The 22,560-nt window shown below is 36.4% G+C and overlaps 1 protein-coding gene across 1 annotated transcript; it reads right to left on the bottom strand.

Annotated features, from left to right (window-relative positions):
• Positions 1 to 3,137: 3,137 nt before the first annotated feature.
• LOC135649939 (nicastrin-like) lies at positions 3,138 to 22,359 on the bottom strand. The gene is made up of 16 exons (XM_065168921.1): positions 22,134 to 22,359; positions 21,680 to 21,793; positions 21,403 to 21,520; positions 18,888 to 18,965; positions 18,701 to 18,779; positions 18,513 to 18,590; positions 18,204 to 18,275; positions 18,016 to 18,089; positions 12,805 to 12,937; positions 12,601 to 12,672; positions 10,860 to 10,979; positions 9,935 to 10,012; positions 6,689 to 6,829; positions 4,914 to 4,998; positions 4,400 to 4,835; positions 3,138 to 3,862 (listed from the first exon to the last, which is right to left on the bottom strand). Exons 1-16 carry the CDS (start codon positions 22,204 to 22,206, stop codon positions 3,598 to 3,600), a joined length of 2,016 nt encoding a protein of 671 aa, XP_065024993.1. The 5' UTR covers positions 22,207 to 22,359; the 3' UTR covers positions 3,138 to 3,597.
• Positions 22,360 to 22,560: the final 201 nt, after the last annotated feature.

Genomic DNA, 22,560 nt, shown 5'->3' with positions numbered 1-22,560 from the left:
CACAGCTGTTCTGCCTTGCTGTCCATCGTCTATGGATAAGCCTCTCCTCCTTTTCCTTACCACCTTGTTATAAATATTATATAGGTATTCAGCAGCATAAATATTTCTGCACACATGAATGGATAAGCCTCTGCTTGGTACCGATTAACGCAAAAGATTAAATCCATGACAGGTCTTCACGGGAATGACGAAACAGTTTTCAGCGATGAAGGCCGGAAAGAACCCTACGAACCATAATCATGGACGCTCCGACACTATATTCCTACTGTTGGATTTGCGGCATCAGTCAGTCGGCTCCAAGGGAAGAAGCACGAGGGAAAGAGACAGCATCAAAGGCGAAAGAGATGAGCGTGATCGACCTGGAAACAAATACCAATCATTATTGATCAAACAAAGAACTTTAAATAAGTGATGTTGGAAAGATGCTAAGGTGGGCTGAATCAAAAGAACACGGAAGCGGCGTGATGCGTTCGGGCGTAAACCTGTCTGTGGCGACGAAGAAGACGTACACTCTACAGTTGCATTGACTTGTTGAAACTGTGGGCTGACGGTAAGCCATGCGTTTGGCTGTCGATCGAGAAAACCTCGGTTCATAAAAGCAGTCGGTCGGTCCTCCCCCTCCCTCCGATATCGTCTTTCCTTGTGGTTATGTATTTTAATTTCTTTGCACGAGGAGATGATATAATTATCACAACATTGGCATGAATGAGTGTAAGTTTGGTGAGTGATATGAGGTCACAAACCCTAAGGTCAGAGAGGATAGATAGATTCTTGGTTTGTCATCTCTTCTTTTGGGTTAGTTTGACTTCACGGCGTTTGACTTTGGCATGTCGAATCTAAACAAAGTGACTACGGTGCAAGCATGCATGCATATATTAAAATCGCCGATCCCGTTAAGGCTTGCATCATTAGGTTATTAGTTGATCGGAATCAACTGATGGAACAGTAGATTAAATATTTTTAAATAAATATGATTATATATTATAAATGATGCAAAATGATAAACACATTGAAACGATGAGATAGTATAGTGTGTATGATAAGATTTTTTTTTTCTTCTTTCATCCTTAAATATCCTTTTAGAAAGTACAATTTTCTTTCTTTGATAATAAATAAAAAGGTAGAGAGTATTTTATTTTAGTGTTTAAGATTCAAATGGTTTGATCGATGAGCTGAAATCGACTCGTCGATAATGCCCATGAAAGAAGTTATAACGAAGGAAGGAAGAATAAAATAAGACAATCTTTCGTGACATAATTGCCTTGTTCCTCGAAAGGAATAAAGAAAAGAAGAAGAAGAAGAAGAAGAAGAAGAAGAAGAAGAAGAAGAAGAAGAAGAAGGGATTGATATGTTAATAAAATGGTCCATCTTGTTCTTCTTGCTACTTGTGGCTCCACTGACTGCCACAGGAACGAGATTGCTGTTGTCTTCTCATGCAATCTTCTCCGTGATGAAATGATAATGCCAATTACCATTGTAATTCAACAGTTAAGATATAGGATGATTCATTGGGGATGTCTTGAACAAGTCCAAACCGTGGCAATATTTAATAGATGCACTCCTTTTCACGAACTAGTTTATTGCATAGTCATGTACTCGAAAACTAATTTAATTGCTTGGGAAGAGTGATGAGTTTGAGAAGAAGAAAAGTAGGGGATAAGGCTTTCGAGGAAACGGATAGCTCTATCTCTTATCCGGAAGGTTGATAGAACAAGTTGACAATTCGATAATTCTTATTCTTGGTTGCAATTGGTTGTAGCAATCACAAAATCGGATGTCCTTGTCAAAACTCAATCGATTTGGATTATTTGTTTCAAGTGGATGTGATCTATCTATCTTTCATATGAAACACGTTCTTTATTTTTAGAAATAATAAATGTTGAGATGAGCACACCAATTCATAAATATGAACCGAATATACGAGAATGATGTTTTTTTTTTCCAAAAGGAAAAAAAAAAAAAGTAAAAAACCAATCACTTGTATGATATGATAATACGCTACTAATCGAACTGCAATACAAATCCATCATACATCGATATTTAATTTCATTGCAACCAAGCAGGCACCGAATGTATTTAGTAATAATAATAGAGGATGGAAAGAGGGAGGGATTGACATGCGAAGTTGTATATTAATAGTAGAAATTGGATTTCACGCAGGTTGGATTCTTGGAAGTGGAAATAGGGTTGCAACAACCCTTGGGAGACCGAAGAGGCAACAGGAAACCCGCGGAGGCTCCCCTGCGCTCACCACCGTCCTTGTGCTTTTTGTATTGGAACTCCTTCAATTAATGGAGCACGCATGACGAGTGATGCATGTTTATTGAGCAAGTAGAGGACTCTGCCGAGATGCCGCATGTCACACGAGTGATGATTGTTAAGGATGTCCCACCGACGGAACTACACATATTTATGTCTATGCATATTATATGATATATGATATGCGAAGTGTATTTTTTGAATAGCTAATGCAAGTGCGTGATGTTTTTGTTTTTGTTTGCCTTAATAAATGAACTATTGTGCTATTTTCCCTTCTTTTTTTTTTTTGGGGTAGTAATGGCACATAAATATGATCGTCTTTCTAGTGATTAATGAATGTATTATTAGTGGATAGACGATGGGTTGGAAATTCGAGTCCAATTCAAAATCATGTTGGAGAGGCTTTAACTTAATGAGTTCTTTAAGCTACTGAAAATTTATCATTATTTTTCAGAAAAGGTAAAAGTTCCATCAGATACTTCATTTTCTGCTTTGAAAAAAAAAGGCCAAAAAATATTAGGGTGATTCGCTTGATTGAGGCTTGGAAACAACTGCCTGTACCAAAGGAAGAAGATAGATAGATCGTAAGGTGACCTAAAATGTGATGGAGACTAGGAAAAAGAACTTTGATCTCCAACAACCATCATTTCTTTCTTTCTTTCTTTTCTTTTTGGCTATCATGGAAGATGACCTATATATATAACAATTGAGATTAGGATTTACACTAAACCAACCAACAAAGGTTAAATGACCAATGATGTTACAGAATGAATATATGCGTACAACACCTACTTATGCGCAGGGAGAATATATTAGTGAAACAAGTTGAGATATCAAAAGTTCATGATGACATAATATATTAGTGAAACAAGTTGGGATATCAAAATTCTGCTGTCATTTGAAAAATTTTCAGCTACATAGGATCCGGAAATATACAGTCAATTAGATTCAGAAAATACAAATAGTTTGCCCAGAAAGAAGAAACAAGATGGTTCTACCTTTTCAAACCAAATATACAGCCATGGCAGCAGTAGGAAACACAACAGCCATGACGCTATTATCGCTGGTTGCCTTTGAACTTCAAATTAACTTCTATTAGGGATGGTGGTACTTCCAACCCCCATATTGACTGATAAAAATGACAAGAAAAATATAGGGGTACACTTGAGATGCTCCTCTAATGTGTAAACCAGAACAAAAAATAATAAAAAGTTCCAGGACAGTCTCTTCTTGTAACAAGTATAAGGTGATTTCTAGATATAACAAGTCCAAGTCCCTGGAGTGTGATTCTGGGGGCATCCGTATGCAACCCAACTCGGTTAGATCTACCAAAAAATATCAATCATTTTTCACAGCCTTTGCAAGAAAAGATTTGGTCACTATTGTTACAATATAAGAGGCAACTGTCACACCTACTCCACCAACAAGGATGAGCCGGTCATAAGTTCCACTCTGCACCATGTAAACTCGAAGGCCAATGGTATTCCAAAAGCTTTCTGTCCATACAGGATCCACAGATCCCATAGGATCCAAAGTACTTGCAGGAATTACATGCCATACATTGTCTTCAATTTTGAGTCGGGTGGAATAAGCAGGAACATACCTACATAGCCGCATGAACTTTAATAAGAGAATGTATCAAGAAACAGCAAGTTTTAAAACAGTAGAAAAAGAGACATTGAGCTCCATCAAATCAACTAGAGATTTGAGGAACAATGTATGATAAAGCTAATGACTTCTAACAGATGCAAAATAACTAGAAAGCTTATGGGCACAAAAGCTTCGCCTACAACAAGGTCTACCCATGGTGGCTCAACAAGACAAATAAACTTGCACAAAAAGAAACCCCATCATCATATTAGTAATTTAGAAAGAAATATAAGGCTCATAAGGTAAGAGTTCCAAATGAGTCTCACTAATGCGTACTTGACAGTTTAAAAGTGCTTCATTTATCATTTTCACATAGTTAAAAAGTAAACCAGTTCAATTAGTAACTTGTATTCCTTAATGAAAGTCTTCAACCAACATATGTCATAATGTGATGATCATTTGCATCAGTGACATCAATCATTATATTACAGTAGCTATAGAAAATTCTGTGGCAAATTCAAAGCTTTATAGCAAGAGAAAGAGCAAATACCTGGTTGTAGATATTACACATCTGCCTTTGCCCTCAATTTCTGCTCCGATACAAACTTGATCTATGCTATTGCACTTGCCAGTGCAGGAACTTGTGCTGCCCTTTAGAGCAGAGGTTTTATCAGCCAGAAAGTTCCAGACAAATCGGGATGTATCATCAGCATATTCAGGGTATCGTGTATCAGGCGAATCAAGGAACACCCCAACATAATGACTTGGGCAGGTATTGCTCGGTGAAATGAAGTTCCTGACAATGCTGCATGAAAAACCTGGTTCACAACTCAGTAGGCATCCTACCAACTCTTCAACCAAGGACACATTAACTTTTATAGAGTTAAGTGTCATGAGATTTACTGTCAAATCACCACTTGCAAGAATATATAAAGTCCGGGCAACCAATGCAGCAGCAGCTGCAATTGAGGAAGAGTTGATATTTGCTGCATAGAAATCATAAACTTGATCTGTAAATAACAGATTTGAAAAGAAGTCGTAAATTATAAACTAGTGAGACATACAAGGACTATCCAAATGACTATGGTAAAATTTGTTGGTGAAAGATGAATCAAAGTCCTCCAGAACAATTCCGGCCGCCGAAGAATTCTGCAAAGAAGTAAACAAAAATATCACAATTGACATGTTATAATCAGCTTCACATGGAGAGGTTACAGTTATAATTAAAGCAAGATATTTGGTGGACATCTAGCAGCTTAGATACATAAATTCATCATGAGCAGTTAAGCCTTGGAACTGTCAAGCACATGACTGGATATTCAGAAACTATGGGAAAAAAGAAAGAAAAAAGGTACAGTTCTTACTGCCGTTGGCCATGATATGCTATATTTATAATTCCTAAAATCAAAACACATTTATCGAATGCAGTCTAACATGTGCATCGAACTAAGGATTACTAAATATTAAAATATCTTTTTGGGATGAGTACTTTATACCAAGGATTGAAATATCGTACCGTACCGGAGTTTTGACATTCGCTCGGTATGTTACAGTATGGTACTGTATACCGAACGGTATACCATTCGGTATATATATATATAATAAAAAAAAATTTAGGCAATGTAGCCGAGGCGACATGACGTCACCTTTTTCCGCTGGGGAGAAAGAGGCGATGTCGCATATTTATATTATATATATATGTATATATATATATAATATTATAATATATATATTATATATATAATACTGCTCGGTAGTGGACGGTCCGTGTATCGGTCTGCTGACGGACCGGTACGGTACCATCCGGTATGGATGATATTATTCAAAATTATAATCCTTGCTTTATACTTTTTTGTACTTCCACTGTACAGCCTAAAAAATGATATCCATACAATCACTGTAAGGTGAAGATGCTGAAACATTTATGTTTCATCTCTTACAAGAACAGGCATTGAGATAATTATGTTGCTTTATGAATTCATCTGTACTTCAGTAAAGAAACTCAAAATGATATTAACTCCTGAAAGTAAAATAAGTGATTGGTAACTCTCGCAATTGAATACCAAAGAAAAAAAAACTAGTCTCAGGCAGAATAGTGGTAATTCGAAGTCAATCAAATGATCATGAAAATACCCTACAATAAGTATTTGTCAAGAATTATTTGACAAGTTCTACAATAAATCAAATGAACATGAAAATTCCAAGAAAATAAGATGAACATGAAAATCAGTCTTAGAAAGCGTAGTGGTGATATTCTATCACAGAGAACTTTCTTTACTGATAAGTTTTTCTCAAGTTTCAGAAATTATAAGGATCTAGCATTTGGTGAAATAACCATATAGCAGTTATTTAATTAAAGTCCTGACTGGAAAATGAATCTATCAAGTAGCAGGTACAGGTAGAACAGCAAAGAAATTCAGTCAGCTGCTACTTTCTTAGAAGACAAATAAAATGCAAATGAGAATAGGAACAGGGTGAAAATTTCTAATAGTGGGTTGTAACTGTTAACAAAGATTAGTTTGCATTTTCCAGACTAATATAAAAATTATCAATGGATGGTGTGGACAGAACATGTAAAAGAGATTCAGTTGGTTACTATTTACTTAAAAGACAGTGCCAATGAGACTATGAACAGGGTGAAATAATCTAATAGTGAGTTGTACTGTCCAGTGTCCACAGAGATTAATTTGCATTCTGCATGCTAAGATATAAAGGAATATAACAAGCTGCAAATACAGCAATGTTACCATCATGTATACCCTGGGTCAGCCTAAAGGCTTAAAACTTGGAGGATACTTCTCATTGCAAAATACTTGGCCAAACAATTATATTTACCAACCTTTCTCAGAAATGTCATCAGTGAAGATGGTGGAATACCAGGATTTGATACATCTGCAGCTTTGATTTTGACATTGTCTGAACCAAGCGAATCACTAGCACTTTGTAAGGCCGTCAGCATATCTTTTGTAACAGATGAATCCTACAGAATCACAAATAACTTATTGGAAAGAAGAATTAAAGCTTTGACCTGGCATAAATTGTATGATTAAAGATGACAACTTGTGATTAATTAAAATAAAATTCAGGACTCACAACTGTATAGCAAAAGCCTAATTCGACTAAAAAGAGCATCCAGGATCTTTGACGTTGCTTATATGATTAAGCTAAAGTAGGACTCCCGCACAAAACTTAGCCTTGTTATTTAAATTAGCCAAATTTTGTACATTTGGATGTCACTTCATAACCTTTTGTAATTCATAAAATATGTACTTACCTATTAAAAATGAAATTACCATTTGAACTTCTGGATGGTTACAAGGATATAGATCTCAGTCTGATACTGATTTAGACAATGGATAGAACTGGTATTGGAAAACTGAGTGATACACTGGCTTGTACTATCCAGCATCATTGAAAAACTAAAAAAACAAATACGAACCAGGACAAACTTATATGACCAGCCCAAACCAGTCCTCGGTCAGTCAGATAAATACCAACCAATATGTATTGAGCCGACCAGTATCTGAAAAACTGGAGTGTTATAATGTGGATAACAGCCTGGTAACGCTTTTGGTAATTTACTAGATGGGTATGATACCAGTATACCATGTAGATGGGTATGATATCACTGAATAAAAATAACTACAGAAAAGTAACATTGTATTGGTATCGAGCAATATATTTTGATACCGATACCTCATTGAATCAGTAAATTCCAACCCATACCAACTGATACAATCAAGATTTGAAATCTTGGACAAAACCATGTTCAATAAAAATGGGTAGATCAATGCACAAGGCTACCACCAAGCAAAGAGGCTTTTCTGTAACTTGAACCCATAATATTTATGTCTTAAAGCGGTTGCCTTTCTATGGCATCAGGGATTTCCCTTGTACAATGCTATGTCGGATAATTTAGATAAAACAGGTGCAAATTTTCTTCAAGCATGTGACCAAGAGTTGATCATTGTTCTATATGTTGCAGTGATTTAAAAAGGCACTCGGGCGCTCGTCGCCCGAGCGCCTCTCTTCACTTCTAGGCAACGCGCTTCAAAGAGGCGCCGCTTGGGCGCTCGCCCGAGCCTAGGCGCTGAGCGCTTCGGGCGAGCGCCTGGGTTAAACCAAGCGACCGAACCAGTGTTTTAGGTTTGGTTCGATCTCCGGTGCTTTAGTTGGTTCAATTGAAACAACTAAAGCACCGATATCAGCTGTCGCTACCCAACCCTAACCCTGCTCGTTGCCGCTGCCGCTGTCACTACTCGCCGCTGTCACTGTCGTCGCTCGCCGTTGCCGCTGTCGCTTCCTCTTTTCTCAGTCAGCACCCCCTTACACTCCTCTTCCTTCTTCTCCTTCTGTATACTGTTAACAGTATACTAATAATAGTATTTATATTTATTAGATTAATAATATATTATTTTGATTTTATATCTTAGATTTTCTTAATTTAATAGCATATTTTTATTTAAAATTTTAAATAATTATATTGATTAATTATATTATATATTTTTATATTTTAGCACCTCGCTTCGCTCGGGCGAGCGCCTAGCGCATCGGGCGTTTTTAGACCTTGGCGCCTAATGCTTTTTAAATCACTGATATGTTGAACAAAATGTAAGATGGACTGCTGGTAGGAACACTAGGGCTGGCATTACTACTGAGCATTGGTAGCATGGGAGGACTAGAAATGAGTCCCCCTTCGATCATTTGAGTAGATCTACTAAGCATGTTGCACAAAATTATAGCTGTTGTGTTGGCTAATGACAAGTGTTGTTTTTCTGATGGTTTAAATTAAAATGTGATGGATCTGTCAATGACATAAATCTTGGAGGATTTGGATTTGTCATTAGAAATGATTCTGGTAATCCTATCTTGGCTGATTGCAGATGCGTTTGAAAAAGATATCTTGCTCTGTGAAGCTATGGCTGTCAAAGGTCTCTCGGCAGCCTCACAGGAAGGAATCAAATGCATCCATCATAAAGCTGACTCCCAAAGCCTATTACACATGCTTCTCTCTTTGAATACCATTCCTTGGCATTTGATGGCTGTAACCACAGACATGCTTTTTCTATTAAAATATTTTGATAGCTATGTTCTTGATCATGTATCTAGGGAGGGGAATCGATTCACCAACTAGTTGGCTAATCATGCTCACAGGGATAGAGAGATGGGACTGGCCCCCTCAGTTTCTTTTGCTTGTTCATTCTGATATGAAGGTTGATTTTTGTACTCGTTTCCATCAGCTATACACCATTTTGCTTTAGCAAAAAAAATTATGATGGAGAAGGCTATTTCAAGGAGAAATTGTCTAGGGAAACAGTCCAACAATTAAAGAAACAAATAAACTTTTATTCAGTGGTTTTAAACAAGTTGCATTGTGTATAATACAAGAAAAAATTAAGATGGCACATCCATGAATAATCAGTGAAAATCATGCAACAAATGATTAATCACATGATTAATCATAGCTTGGTTACAATGAAAACGTTGACACTAAAATTGTCACCATGAGAAAGTTTTCAGCTAAAAAACTAGGTTTTGTAACGATCTGCTTCCATCAAAATATATAACATGTGTGTGTTTCTTTTTCTTATCTTATGCTGTGGAACTTCAAATTCATCAAGACAATAGACAATCTGTTAATTATTTTTCCTGTTTAGATCATGCCTTCTGTAAACACTTGATTTCATGATGATATAGTCGCCACAAAGCCATAAGGCAAGTTTAGTTTGACTTGTCCAAGATCAGACTGATTTATAAAGAATAAACTGCATGGATAGCCAGATCAAACTGGGTTCATAGCAGACCAGTTTAGTATGGCTTTTGGCCTAACTGAGGCATAAGCAGAACTACTAGAAGAAGGCAGTCCACAACCTGAGAACTCATCAGACAGATATGCACCTGCCACAACAGGCAGTGTGCCACGAAATTTAATTCCATAGTTCAAAGGTCAAGATCGAAGATTCCAAGCAAAAAAGATGCAGCTGTACATATAAAAGAACACATCATTTATGTCTAAAGAAATAAAAATGATATGGTAGCCATATGACACCATGCAGAAGAAAACTAGTCGATCTCAGAAGCATACCCCTCTTGCATGTGCATAGAAGGTTGTGGCCCTGGTAGCTTGATCTAAGCCTTTCCCAACAGATCCGATCTCCAATACCTAACCATAATTGAAGAACATAACTTCATACGCAATTATATGGAAGATATGAAGCTTGTGAATTTAAGGGCAAACTACAGACCATTAATAATTACTTTAGTAATCATACCAGGACATTCATTCATGCTACAACAATCAGTGGTAGTAAGTGTTCTAAATGTCAAAATAGCTTATAGTAAAATACAGTTATCCTCCGCAAGTGCCTAGAGTATCTACAGGTTAACTGTTGAATAAAGATGGAATCCAAGTTTCTGAATCTTATTAGTTTGTAATAATCACAGTGGATAATAAGTACAGCAGGACTCTCAATGTGGTGTTCAAGGTATCTCACAAAAGCCAAGCATTTACTATAGAAGAATGAGAACAATATAAAACTTTAATTATAGATACTAACAGTTCTTTTCTTCTCAATATAAAACTTATATTGAGAACAATATAAAACTATTTGTATATTATACAGGGCAAGTTTTCAATTATTGAACTGGACCGACCATACCAAGTGGTATTTACTGGTCAGATCCATTATCATTATAAAACTTATATTGAGAACAATATAAAACTATTGGTAAATTATACAGGGCAAGTTTTCAATTATTGAACTGGACCGACCATACCAAGTGGTATTTACTGGTCAGATCCATTATCATTATACAATAGACTGACTGTACTAATGCAATACCCATACACTATAGAAGTCTGCCAATAGAAAAGTATTATATACATACCTGTATTTAAATCCTTTTCAGTGCTTATATTATATTATATTATATTATATTATATATATATATATATATATATATATATATACAGAACACTTCTAGCATCAAGTTCATACAAACAACACTACCTGTTCAATCACCGTGTTGTTGAGGCCATTGACAGCATCTGTACCCAAATCTAATTCTTGTAGAAATTTCCTGCTACCAAGATATCCCCATGCTTCCCCAGTGAAAACTACGAAAACAAGCTGCAGGTAAATGCAAAAAGATAAGACTGAATATCAAACAATAATACAGCAGTTACCCTCAGAAGAATTCGACAAACTTAACAAATAAATATGATTGCAACATCTTCACAGCACACTTTTGAGACACAAGGTAAGAATGGTTTTATTTTTACCTACTATCTATGAAGCATGGATTACAATACTACAGAATATGCAACAAAACATATGTATATCATTATGTTAATTTTTTTTAAAAGCAGGGCATCATAAGCATAAATAAGATAACAACAAATAATCTAAATATATAATATTGTAGGTTGATAATCTTGACCTCTGGTGTTCAATATGACAACACATGTCATGTTAAACAATCACAAGTATTTTTAAAGATGTTGTACAGATGACACTAAACACGAATGTTATCAAAAGATCAGCATTTAAGAAAAGAAAAAGTTCTCCCAAGAAGTAGCCACAAACTATATCAAAGTATACAGAAAACCCCCATATATTGTGTTGATCAAATCTGAAATTTACTACAGGTCAAAAATATTGTGCAGATCAGCCTTTTGTGACTGGTTCTACAATTGTGTAAACCCCCATACATTCATCTTTTAAGGCAGCTGCAATTCAGTTAGGTCTATGTATTCATCACTTTGGTGCCTATTTAGGTATTGTACAATAAAAAATTTACTTCAATTTTACTTTCATTCTTAAAGTGCTGACTTCGACCTAAATCGGTTGACTTTCACTTTGATGCATATAAGGGCACAGAGGCATAGATGACAGCACATGTGAGGACGGGCTCCATACAGCAGGGAGTTTGCTGAGTACATGATCCACTGATTCATGAGCACAGCACATATAGGTGAAAGCAAAAATGCACGTATAAGTTTAACACTTGATACAATACCAAAGCGGCTAATGTTAACCATTTCAACTAATGAATACAGCACACATATCTACTGGGACCTTCATTTCATTATATAGCAATGCACACTTCAATGTGATAGAGTGGCAGAAATTGACCAAGTGTCACAATTTAAAACACATACTACATATTTTGGTAATGGCATGGTACTCAGAAGTAAATTGCATATTATATTAAACAAACGGAGTTAAAATAAACATAACTTTAATTCAAAAAAATCGCCCCATTGAAGACCAGTCATTTTTAAAAAGGCCAACATGTTTCTCAGTTTGCATAACCATAATGCAAAACCAGGAAGAAGTAATGCTTATCACATAAGGTAACTCATTGAAAATAGTTATTATGTAATAATAACTAAAGCTGGAGTTTTATATAAACCCCTATTGTGGAAAAAGACTATTAGTTTTTTTTGAAAAAAATTTTATAAGGGTTGCTCCCAGAAACTAGCGCAAATTTGAGGGGCTCGCCATCATTCAAGATAAAGTTTTTCCATGGATCCAAATTCGTTTAAATGATTGTTATATTTTAATTAGCCTTCATAATTCCAAAAATTACATGTAGTAAATTGAATGTGTGACATAAAATATACATTATGCCAAAACATAAATATAATAGAACAAAATTTATTTTTGTATCAAATATGTCGAGAACCCCAACAATCAAGAGGGAGGAAGATGCAGATGGACAGTAAATGATGGAAAACATAAAAGCTACCTGTTTCTTAAGCTCATTTAGATCGTCTACATGGGAAAGGGCATCAACTGCAGCCAGCAATGCAATCAAACCCTAAGCATAACGAAAGAATAGCTATCAATTATATCAATGAATGTTACAATTAGCAAAAATGTTAATTAGAAGATAAAAATAATAATGCTCCATTGACCAATTGTGGAAGCAAGGCCAAAGCTACTAACTTACAGAGATCGGAGATTCGGCACCAAGACTTCGGTCACGAAAAAACGATGCAGAGTCTTGAGATGCCACTGCCATTATAATAGATTTAGATGGCTTTTCGGATGAGATGTTGATCGGTGGTAGAGAAGACCATACACTGTCCTTCAGAAGACAGAATCATCCATCATATTTTTATAAATTAAGAAAAAGCAATTCTTATGAGCGATTAGTACAAAAAAAAAAGCAGAAATAAAACCAAAGTAGAGTATAAGCAAGAAAACCATATACAAGTAACTCCATTTCACTACTTTAATTCACATATATAAAGTTATTTGGCAAATTAGGACATGTAGTCAGCCAGAATTATGTCCAATTTAGTAGACAAACTAAATATCAGAACCCAATCCCTAGCTCAGCATCTTATGAGACCAGTGATTTAAATAGGCGCTCAAGCGCTCGCCTAAACACTCGGGTGAGGCGAGTTCCCGAGCGCCTCGTGTGTAGATCAGGCAGCACGCTTCAATGAGGCGCCACCTAGGCGCTCGCTCGAACCCATGCGTTAGGTGTTTCGGGCGAGCGCCTAGTTCAATTAAGCGAACCGAACCGATTTAAGTCTGGTTCGGTTCATAGTTTCTTACCTCAAAAGCCACGCTTCATGCCCGCGCAACCCCGAGGAACCCTAGAGCTGCTTCTGCCTCCGCCGTCGATGCTTTCTGTCGCTGCCTCCGCTGCAGACACAGCGGACCGAGCCTTTCTTTGTTGTCAATGGACGAATCCGACGACCCTCATAGCTTCCTTCTGCTATCGCTTCCTTCCGCTGTCGAGGAAGAGGATCGCAAGTTCTTTTGCCGCTGCTATCCACAGCTTCCGCTATTGCTGCTACTATTGTCTGCAGCTTTCGTCGATATCACTGCGACTGTCCGTAGCTTCCCTCGCTACCGCTGCTACCGTACACAGCTTCCACCGATGCCGTCCACAACTTTCGCCACCGCTGCTGCTGTCATTCGCAGTGCTGCGTCTACTATCTTAAGCTAATCCTCTGTCATTGCTACTATCTCCCTCTATTACTGTTAACATTTTTTTCTCCCCCCTCTAACTTTAAGTAATATACTATTAACAGTATATTTTTAATTTAATATCATATTTTTATTTAAATAATTATATTTTTTAATTATATTATATATTTTTTATATTTTAATATTTCAGAGAATTTTTTCTCCCCCTCTAACTTAAGTAATATACTAACAGTATATTTTTAATTTAATATCATATTTTTATTTAAATAGTTATGTTTTTAAATATATTATATATTTTTATATTTTATTATTTTAGAGCATCTCATTTCGTTCAGACAAGCGCCTAGCACCTTGGGCGTTTTAGGACTTTGGCGCCTTTTGACGCGTAGTACTTTTTAAATCACTGTATAAGACATTATGGTTTATCACTATTCCATTTATTTGTATTTACAATCATAATTTGACAATCTCAAGCTCATCTCAGCACCTTATGCTGAAGAATGGATGAAATTCACTAGGACTTCATAATTTGACAATCAAAAGTAAAGTACTAGAAAAGCAGGTGCCAAAGTGTTGTTTTTCTTCTATGATTACAGATGAAGTTTAAGACACATAGAGAGCAGACACTACATACTTGAAGAATCTATTGAAGTGTATAATTGATGAGAAAATAATATAATTAACATTACAAAAGGCAGAAGAATCATTGTCACACTAAAACAAAGAATTTTATTGTCCATAATATTCAACAAAATAACACGTCAAGAAATCAAGACAGACCTAAAGTCAGAATATTGTGCAATGATTGCACAATGCTTTCTATGTTTGGCAGAACATTGTGCATACATGTGACCATCCTACCTTTGCTACAAACCCAAACACCACAAAGAATAGTATATTTACATATAAATTTATTAACCAGAACACACCTCATAACTCTGAACTTATCCACCAATATGGGGTAATTATGGAGCATAAACCCAACTTGGGAAACCCCTACCACAGATTCATCAGCATTTTAATACCATTTGTCAATCTTTGATCAAATTTCAAAATTAGTGGTAAATTATATGGCAACACAAATAATATCCAAGTGAACCTATAAGAATAGTAAATTTGACTAATTTGGTTTCGCTCAAGTGACACAACACAGAGGCAATCCCAAAATTCCCTTAGACAAAAACATAAGGTATTAACGGTTGGCTACAGGAAGAACTATCAGACTCAAAGGTGGGAAAAAAACACATTAAACATCTGATAAACTATAAAGTAATCTAACTATATGACAAGGATCATAGTTCACAAGATACCGGCGATTAATGAATGATATATTCGGGATCAACAAGATCAATTATCACGATTGACCCAGAAAATAAGTTTAAAATAATATACATATGTATATTATAAAAAATGGCAGTACATGATAAAAAAATTACAAAAATGTGAGAACAAAAAAGTATTATTCGTTAAAAGACTTCTAGGTTTGCATTTCATCATATATATAACTTTTCAAAACAAATAAATAAAACTGAAATATTATAGATGAAAACATGAAAAATAATGAAGAAATGACTCTATAAAAATTAACTATCTTTTATTTATTACAAATGTATTCATCGTATCAAACAAACATATTATTGTCATAAACAAATAGTATATGCATTTTTAAACAAAAGATCCAAAGATTATCTACTTAAAACGTTTTAGAAATAGTCATACTATGACCCAAGATTTCCCTGATCATAAATGAAAAATATTTAAAATCTGAACAGAAAACACATAAAAGTTGAGATCAGATAATAAATCCCATCATATCTTCCCTTTTTTGTGAAAGCATCCTTGTTTCTTTAAGAGGTTAAGAGCTAACTTTTATCTTATCCTTCCTCTTGTTCTTCTTTCCTATCGTACATGGTAGATAGCAAACAATGTGACAATGATGGAAAACAACAAATACAATAGAAGTCGAAAATAGCAAGTAATGTATCAATAGAATTTCCTACTATATCGCACATTCGGTCACAAGTACATGTTTTGTCTTTCATCTATCTTTGTTTTCCTCTTCTACTCCTTTCCCTCCTTTAGCTCATTGTCTCATGCTTCTTTTAAGGCTATTAAATTGATTGAAATTGGTCAAATTGGCCAACTCCAGCTAGTTTGATCGGCTATAGCCAATGATGTCAACGACTATTCGGGCGTGCCTAGGTGCTCAGGTCTGAGCGCCTCGATGATCTAAGTCATGGCAGGTGTTTTTAATCAAGCATGGTCTAGGAACACGCATGAACCCAGACACGATTCAAGCGCGCTCCTAAGCCCAAGGACATGCCTAAGTCCAATCACTGAGCAGATCAAGTGAGAGCCTAATATTGATTGAACCAAGTTAGGGTTTGTGTTCGAGGCATGCTCATGGTACATGGCCTAACCCTCTCCCCCTAACCTCATCCTCATCTTCCCTGGGCATGTGCATGCAACGCGATCAGATCTTCTAAGCACGTAAGGTGATGACAGGCAACCAGATCTCCTCTTCCTAGCATGTAAGGCGACAAAAGAACAATGTTCATGCATAAGGTGACCCTTTGGCAATGCCTTCCCTCTTGCGAACAGATATACCTTCTCCTTTTTACTCTCTCCCTCCCTTTCCTTATCTCGACGATGCCAGCCCTCACACCCCCACTACTTTGTCCCCTCCTCCACCTCCTGCCCCTTCCTCCCGGTGGTAATTATGGTATTAGTGGTGTATTAGCCCACAACTAACCTCCTCCCTCCGCTATATGCTTCTGCTCAATAAAGCTACCACCTCAAGCTCCCCTTACCATTTTGCTTCTCCCCATTAGTGTTGTGACGCCTGAACCCTTATCTCTACTTCTTCCCTCGAGCCTTGTAATTTGTCCCCTCCCCCGCTCCTCCACCTCCCATTCCTCCAGTCAGCCCTGTGATGCTATCAGCCAGCCACTAACCTCCTCACTCTGCTATCAACTTCGCCCTAACAGAATTGTCGCCTCCGAGCTCCCACACTCTCTCTCCTCCCCAACAGAGTTGCTGCCCTCAAAATAAAGTAGACTTTGATGATCATTAACTTTCTTGATGAAGTTTGTGGACTTTCTATGTTAATCTTCTTCTATCATGTTAACTTTGTTGTTAGATTTGGATAATGTAGTACCTTAATGCTTTATAGATGGTTAAATGAATGTAATTCAATGTTTTAATAGTGATATTTTTGGATATGAAATGATATGAAACTCATGTATTGTCTAATTTGTATTGTAGTGATTGTCACTCCTTAATTATATTTTTTATAATTTTTATATTGGTGGATGCCTCATTTCTCTCAAGCGAACACCTAGCACCTAACATCTAAGACAACATAATACCTTAGCACCTTTTACTGCCTAGCACCTTTGACAACATTGGTTATAGGTGGTTGAAACTGAAATATAATCATAAGACCAACAAATTGACCAAATATGGACAAATCTTTGATGATATGTATGGATCAAATATATGTTCTCTTAAATCATTCGATAACACAAACAATACCAATGGATCCTCATGGGAGTACCACATTTAATAAATAGTAAATAAGATGATACAAGAAGAAACATTGCAAAATGATTACTACTTGGTATTGTGGCTGGTAAGTGATCCTTCATGAACAACCCTATAATATGCTAAGCAAGACGAAGATTCTTGTTCCAAGAGTTTTAACGACATACTGTATGCACTATATCAAGATACTAAGATACTACCACTATAACAAATTGATAGGTTCACAAGAAAAAACCTTTAATTCCTAGTTTCATATCCACTAACAACAATTACCTAGCACATATTATAAGTACACATTCGGTCATGTTTGCTAAATAGATTTAAAACCAAAAAGTAGTAATTCCTAAAAGCAATTCATCATTTGGTGAGTTTTATTTGTCAAAGACTGGTATCCTATTGAAGGGGCATAGAGTCTGCCATTTGCACACCTACATCCATAATGTAGGTAGGCAGATAGTAATGCCTGGTAATTTATATAGTGGATGCCAAACATCATTTAGCATCACAGTCAACAGTTACTCCACAAAGAGGAAAATGTGTCAATAATTGCTGCTAAACAATGGCCAAAAAGCGTATTCCTTTAGCAAACAATGTTGTGTGTTCTCATCACAAGACAGAAAAGCATTACCTGGGTGCCAAAAATATGAACCTAGGATGAGCTCAGCAGGAAACTCACCTGAAGCCACCTAACGGCAGACAAGTCTGCTCTTTGAGACAAGATCCTGAATCATGTGTGTGTGATTTTGTTGTCTGAATCAAAAGGAAGTTCCAAAGCAAACAACCAACATCAGTTCCAACAGGAAAACATTTTGACTTTACCAAGCACCTAATATAGTTATATAGGAGCAAGCAAAAGCCTCAAACCTGCATGACTAGATCAAATTCAGCAACAATTACTTGGTACAAATCAGTGCCCCCAGCATTCTTACCAGCCAACTGCATGAATACAACAAGCATATTAGAGAAAGCAAAACCAAACATGGAAGCATGCAAAATACTTTCCAGTTCATTGATAATGTAAAAAACATTTAAGCTAAAGAATCCAAGTATCATAATACATCCATCCAGGAATTTCTCACTCAAGCAAAGCTCTCCAATTATGGCATAAAGATATAGCTGTCCTCGATAGTCTATATGAACAAGAATTTGATAGCCAAAACATAAACAAACTACCTCTTGAACAAATGACTTGGTTTCTGGAGAGAGCAAAAACACAGGGAAGTTATACTGATTTGACATAATGCCAGAACCCTGCACAACCAGACATTATCAATTAAGACCTTGCCCAACAAAAAGGAAAAATTAGATCCTCAGATTTTAATTAGACAAGTAATAATGATTGAGCCTCATAAGTAACTCACAGCAAGATTCCACTCATAGTTAATATTTTTGTATGGTGCAAAAGCTGCTTGCGGAAACTTTTCAGCTGGTGAGAACCCTGTAAGCCAAGACACTTTGTGAGATTCATACACTAGTATGAGAAATTAACATTAGGCCATAGCTCTACTGCATTTAAAATATATGTCAAACAGAGAGGAATGGTTATCTAGTGACTTGCTTGGGTATCCATCTGATTCAACCAAAACACCAGCAACTTTTTGAGCAAAATCCATATCTTTGGAAATCCTGATTAATACAATGTACAGATGGTCAGAACATTATTGCTGAAGTAGAGATGAATGAGCATGTAAAGATTGCTTATCTGGCACATAATGCTACATGGTTTCTCCAACTTGCCATGACCACTGTGATTACAATTTTTAAGAGAAGGTTCAGTCTCATCAAATCAGAGTGCAGAAGGATGAAATCATCTGGTGTTCTAAGAACTATGCTAATTTTAGTGTGAATAATTCTTGGCAGGAAAAAATGGTTAAATATCCAAAGGGCTGGTTGTATAAGGTGATCTGGCATAGTTGCAACTTCTCAAGACCGTTTCATGTTGGCTGGCTTTCTTTTTCAATGTGAGAACACCCAGACACAGTACTAAAATAATACTTCCTAGAGCAGGCCAGATGTGATTTCAGCAATAGTTTGAAGGAGAATGAAAACCATTTCTTTTGTAGATGCTGCTATTCTAAGAGGGAGAAATTTTATCAATTAATGGTAAAAATCAATAAATCAGCTCTTACCTTGGAGCAGAGTCTCCACTCGTTCAAGGAAAATGTAACTGTGAAATATGCTAAGCATGGAACATCTGAGATGTGTATTACCTGCTTTTGGGCATATAAGCTGCTTTTGGACACAATCAGATAACTATAAGCATTCTTTCAAACATGTTACCAATAGGTTCCTACAAAGGTCAGAAAGGAAACTGGTTGCTTAATTGGTCTCTCCGTAGATGTGTAGATCTGTTATGGGCTAACTGACCTAATAACTTAATGAGCCTAACCATTGACTCAAAGCTCAAGATAGCGATAGTCCGTTCATGGAGTCTTTGTAAACCAATTTAAGTCTTTTTCCACTTCTAATGTCCAACTAAACTATAAATTATCAGTACCCTCGTTTAAGGGCTTGATACCCTCATTAAAAGTCAGACATAATCTAAAATCAAACTCTATCGCATGAGGCTTAGTTCAGTAATAGCTTCATGTTGTGATATGCCTCTAACCCCTCCACATGTAGACCTTTTTTTACTTGGGCTGCTCACCATACCCATTACTAGGTTCTGATATCATTTGTTACAATCCAACCTAATGGAATGACTAACCCACACCTTTGTAGTTTATAGTTTGTAATTTGCACATGACAAAAAAAATCAAAAGGCTATAAATGACTCTAAGATATTGATAGCCTTCAAGGCATATTTCCACTCTGCAGAATTTGCACGTCTTTACATATTCAGCAATTAACATCATCTCGTAATCTGGTATGCTCAATGCTTTTTAGTGGATCATTTTCTTTGGATACCAAATAATAGTCCCAAGATACAAGTGCCAAGAAGTGTAATGATATAATATACTTGATCCTATATATTTGTGCCTAGGTCATTGCCAATGTGGTTTTCACTTGGATACTAATTGACGACAACCAATAATGAGCACTTAATTAAGATTTAGCTAGTTGCAATAAACAAACCCAAATCGGTAAAAGAAAAGCATAAGGGGAACAATCAGCTAGTTTTAGCCAAAAGTAAAAGGGGTTATTACATATCTTTCCTTTCAAAGTTTGGAAACAATGTATTTGCCTCTACAAAACATATAAAATATATATCCCTCCAAACTATTAGACCTTGCATAGGTATCACTTTAAATATTTAAATCCTTCATATATGTCATTCTCATTAGCATTCAAAAACAATGTTCAATACTACTAGTGAGAATCAAATTTAAGGAGCAATTGCAAAAATTACTTATTTGTAGAAATATAGGTAATATTTTTTTAAGGATATTAATCTTATTTGGAGTCTCAACATCATTTAGCATTTATACAAGTCTTAGAGTTTTGCAGGGACATCAGCTAAACTTCAATTTAGATGGACAAATACAAAAGTTTCTAACTTTGAGGGACATGTATGCAATTTTGTGCTTCTCTTGAAAGTAATTGAATGGGAAACACCAAAAGATATTACCAGGGACAAAATACTTACAACCACCTCCATAAAGATTTGAATTCAAAACCTCTTCAAGAAGAGTGGAATCAACAACTAGAATAAGACCTAGCTGGTGACCACGACTGAAATTTAAGAGCCAACTTAAAGGAATCAAAGGGTCAGGTGCACGTTATACTAACAAACTACCAGATGGGAGATTCTTTTTAGATGATCGGATAGGAATATGGAGACTGACAAAATCTCTCTCTTGTTTCCATCCATGATCTTTTGCTTTTCAGGTAACTTCTGTGAGACTGACAATGTCAACTTTCAGCCTCAGTTGAATAGTTTGGTAAGGCATCACTACGAATCATAGCTTTTACAAAGCAACAGCAAATACTAATCATGAAGAAACATGTCACCACAGACATAATATCGATATTGTATCTAAGCAGTAAACATAGGAAGACAAAATAACTTGTCTAACCGGCACATGCAAAAAAGGAATATGTTGAAAGTAGAAATTTATCATACCTGAGGAACAAACCTTCCAACTCCTCTAAGGGAAGAAAAACAGCAGACAGACGAGTCAACTCATCACTGCTATGCTTGAACCTTACAATGGGTGCAATAACTTTCTCCTGACCAGGATCTGATATATGAATCGCAAAGTCCAGATTCAAAAGATTGGCCACATCTCCATATGATAACAAGGTGTTTTGCTTTGCAAAAACATGCGCTTCTTTGGACGAAGTTTTGAAATACAACAGTATATTCTCTAAAGCACACACAAATTAATAAGTGTACTTACTAGAACAACCAATTTCGCCAGAAAGATTCAGAAGCCTCACACAAGGATAACTCTTGATGTTCCGGTACATTGCTCTCTGAAGATCCGGAACTGACTCTAAAGCATCAGTCGCTCCTGCATCATTTTAGTAAAAAGAAAATAAGTCTATGTTTCACAAGCACTACGTCGGATACAGTCTGGAGAGATAATTCCTATAAGCAGAGTTAAAACTGCAAATCTTTTGCAGCAAGTTTCCACCGGCTACAACTCAATCCACCTTAGACAGCACCTAAGGCCATCTAGAAGTAACAAAAAAGATAGAACAATTTATAAAAGCCTCGTTTGCCAGCAAATGTTCCTTGCAAAATGAAGAAATATCATAGAAAATCAAGAAGCTAGAATGTATAGGAAATCGAAGGTGGAGGTTTTGAGATATGTCCTTCGAGAGAATCCGAAAGGGATGGGGTGAACTTACCGGCGATAGAAAGGTAAGGAGGAGCAAGGAGAAGGGCAAGGGCGACAAGGAGGAGAGGAATTTTGGGAACCATGGCGGAGGACTGGAGATCAGTGGAGGAGAAACCCTAGTGATCGCCGGCGGCCTCAGCGGCATTCGACGACGACGACGACGACTATGTGGTTTCTTCGCCCTTTTGGAAGAGTCGGAGCAAACCTTATGCAACCCCGTGGAAGATATCGCTGTCGGGGAACCCAACAACAACAAGACCATTCCACAGACGCCGTTAGACCGGCCATTACGAACCGGCCGTAGCAAAGGACCGGAACGGGTTCGAGTTATTGACAAAAGACTCAAATGCCCCTCGAAGAGATTTGACCCGGGAACAAAGGGAGGACAAGAACTTTTATATTTTAATATTAAAAATGAATTTGACTAAATAGAAATG

Source organism: Musa acuminata, chromosome BXJ3-9, assembly GCF_036884655.1.
Source record: "Musa acuminata AAA Group cultivar baxijiao chromosome BXJ3-9, Cavendish_Baxijiao_AAA, whole genome shotgun sequence".
NCBI classification, from domain to species: Eukaryota; Viridiplantae; Streptophyta; class Magnoliopsida; order Zingiberales; family Musaceae; genus Musa; species Musa acuminata.
Note: the sequence above shows the minus strand (reverse complement) of the source record. Positions and strands in the feature narration are given on the sequence as shown.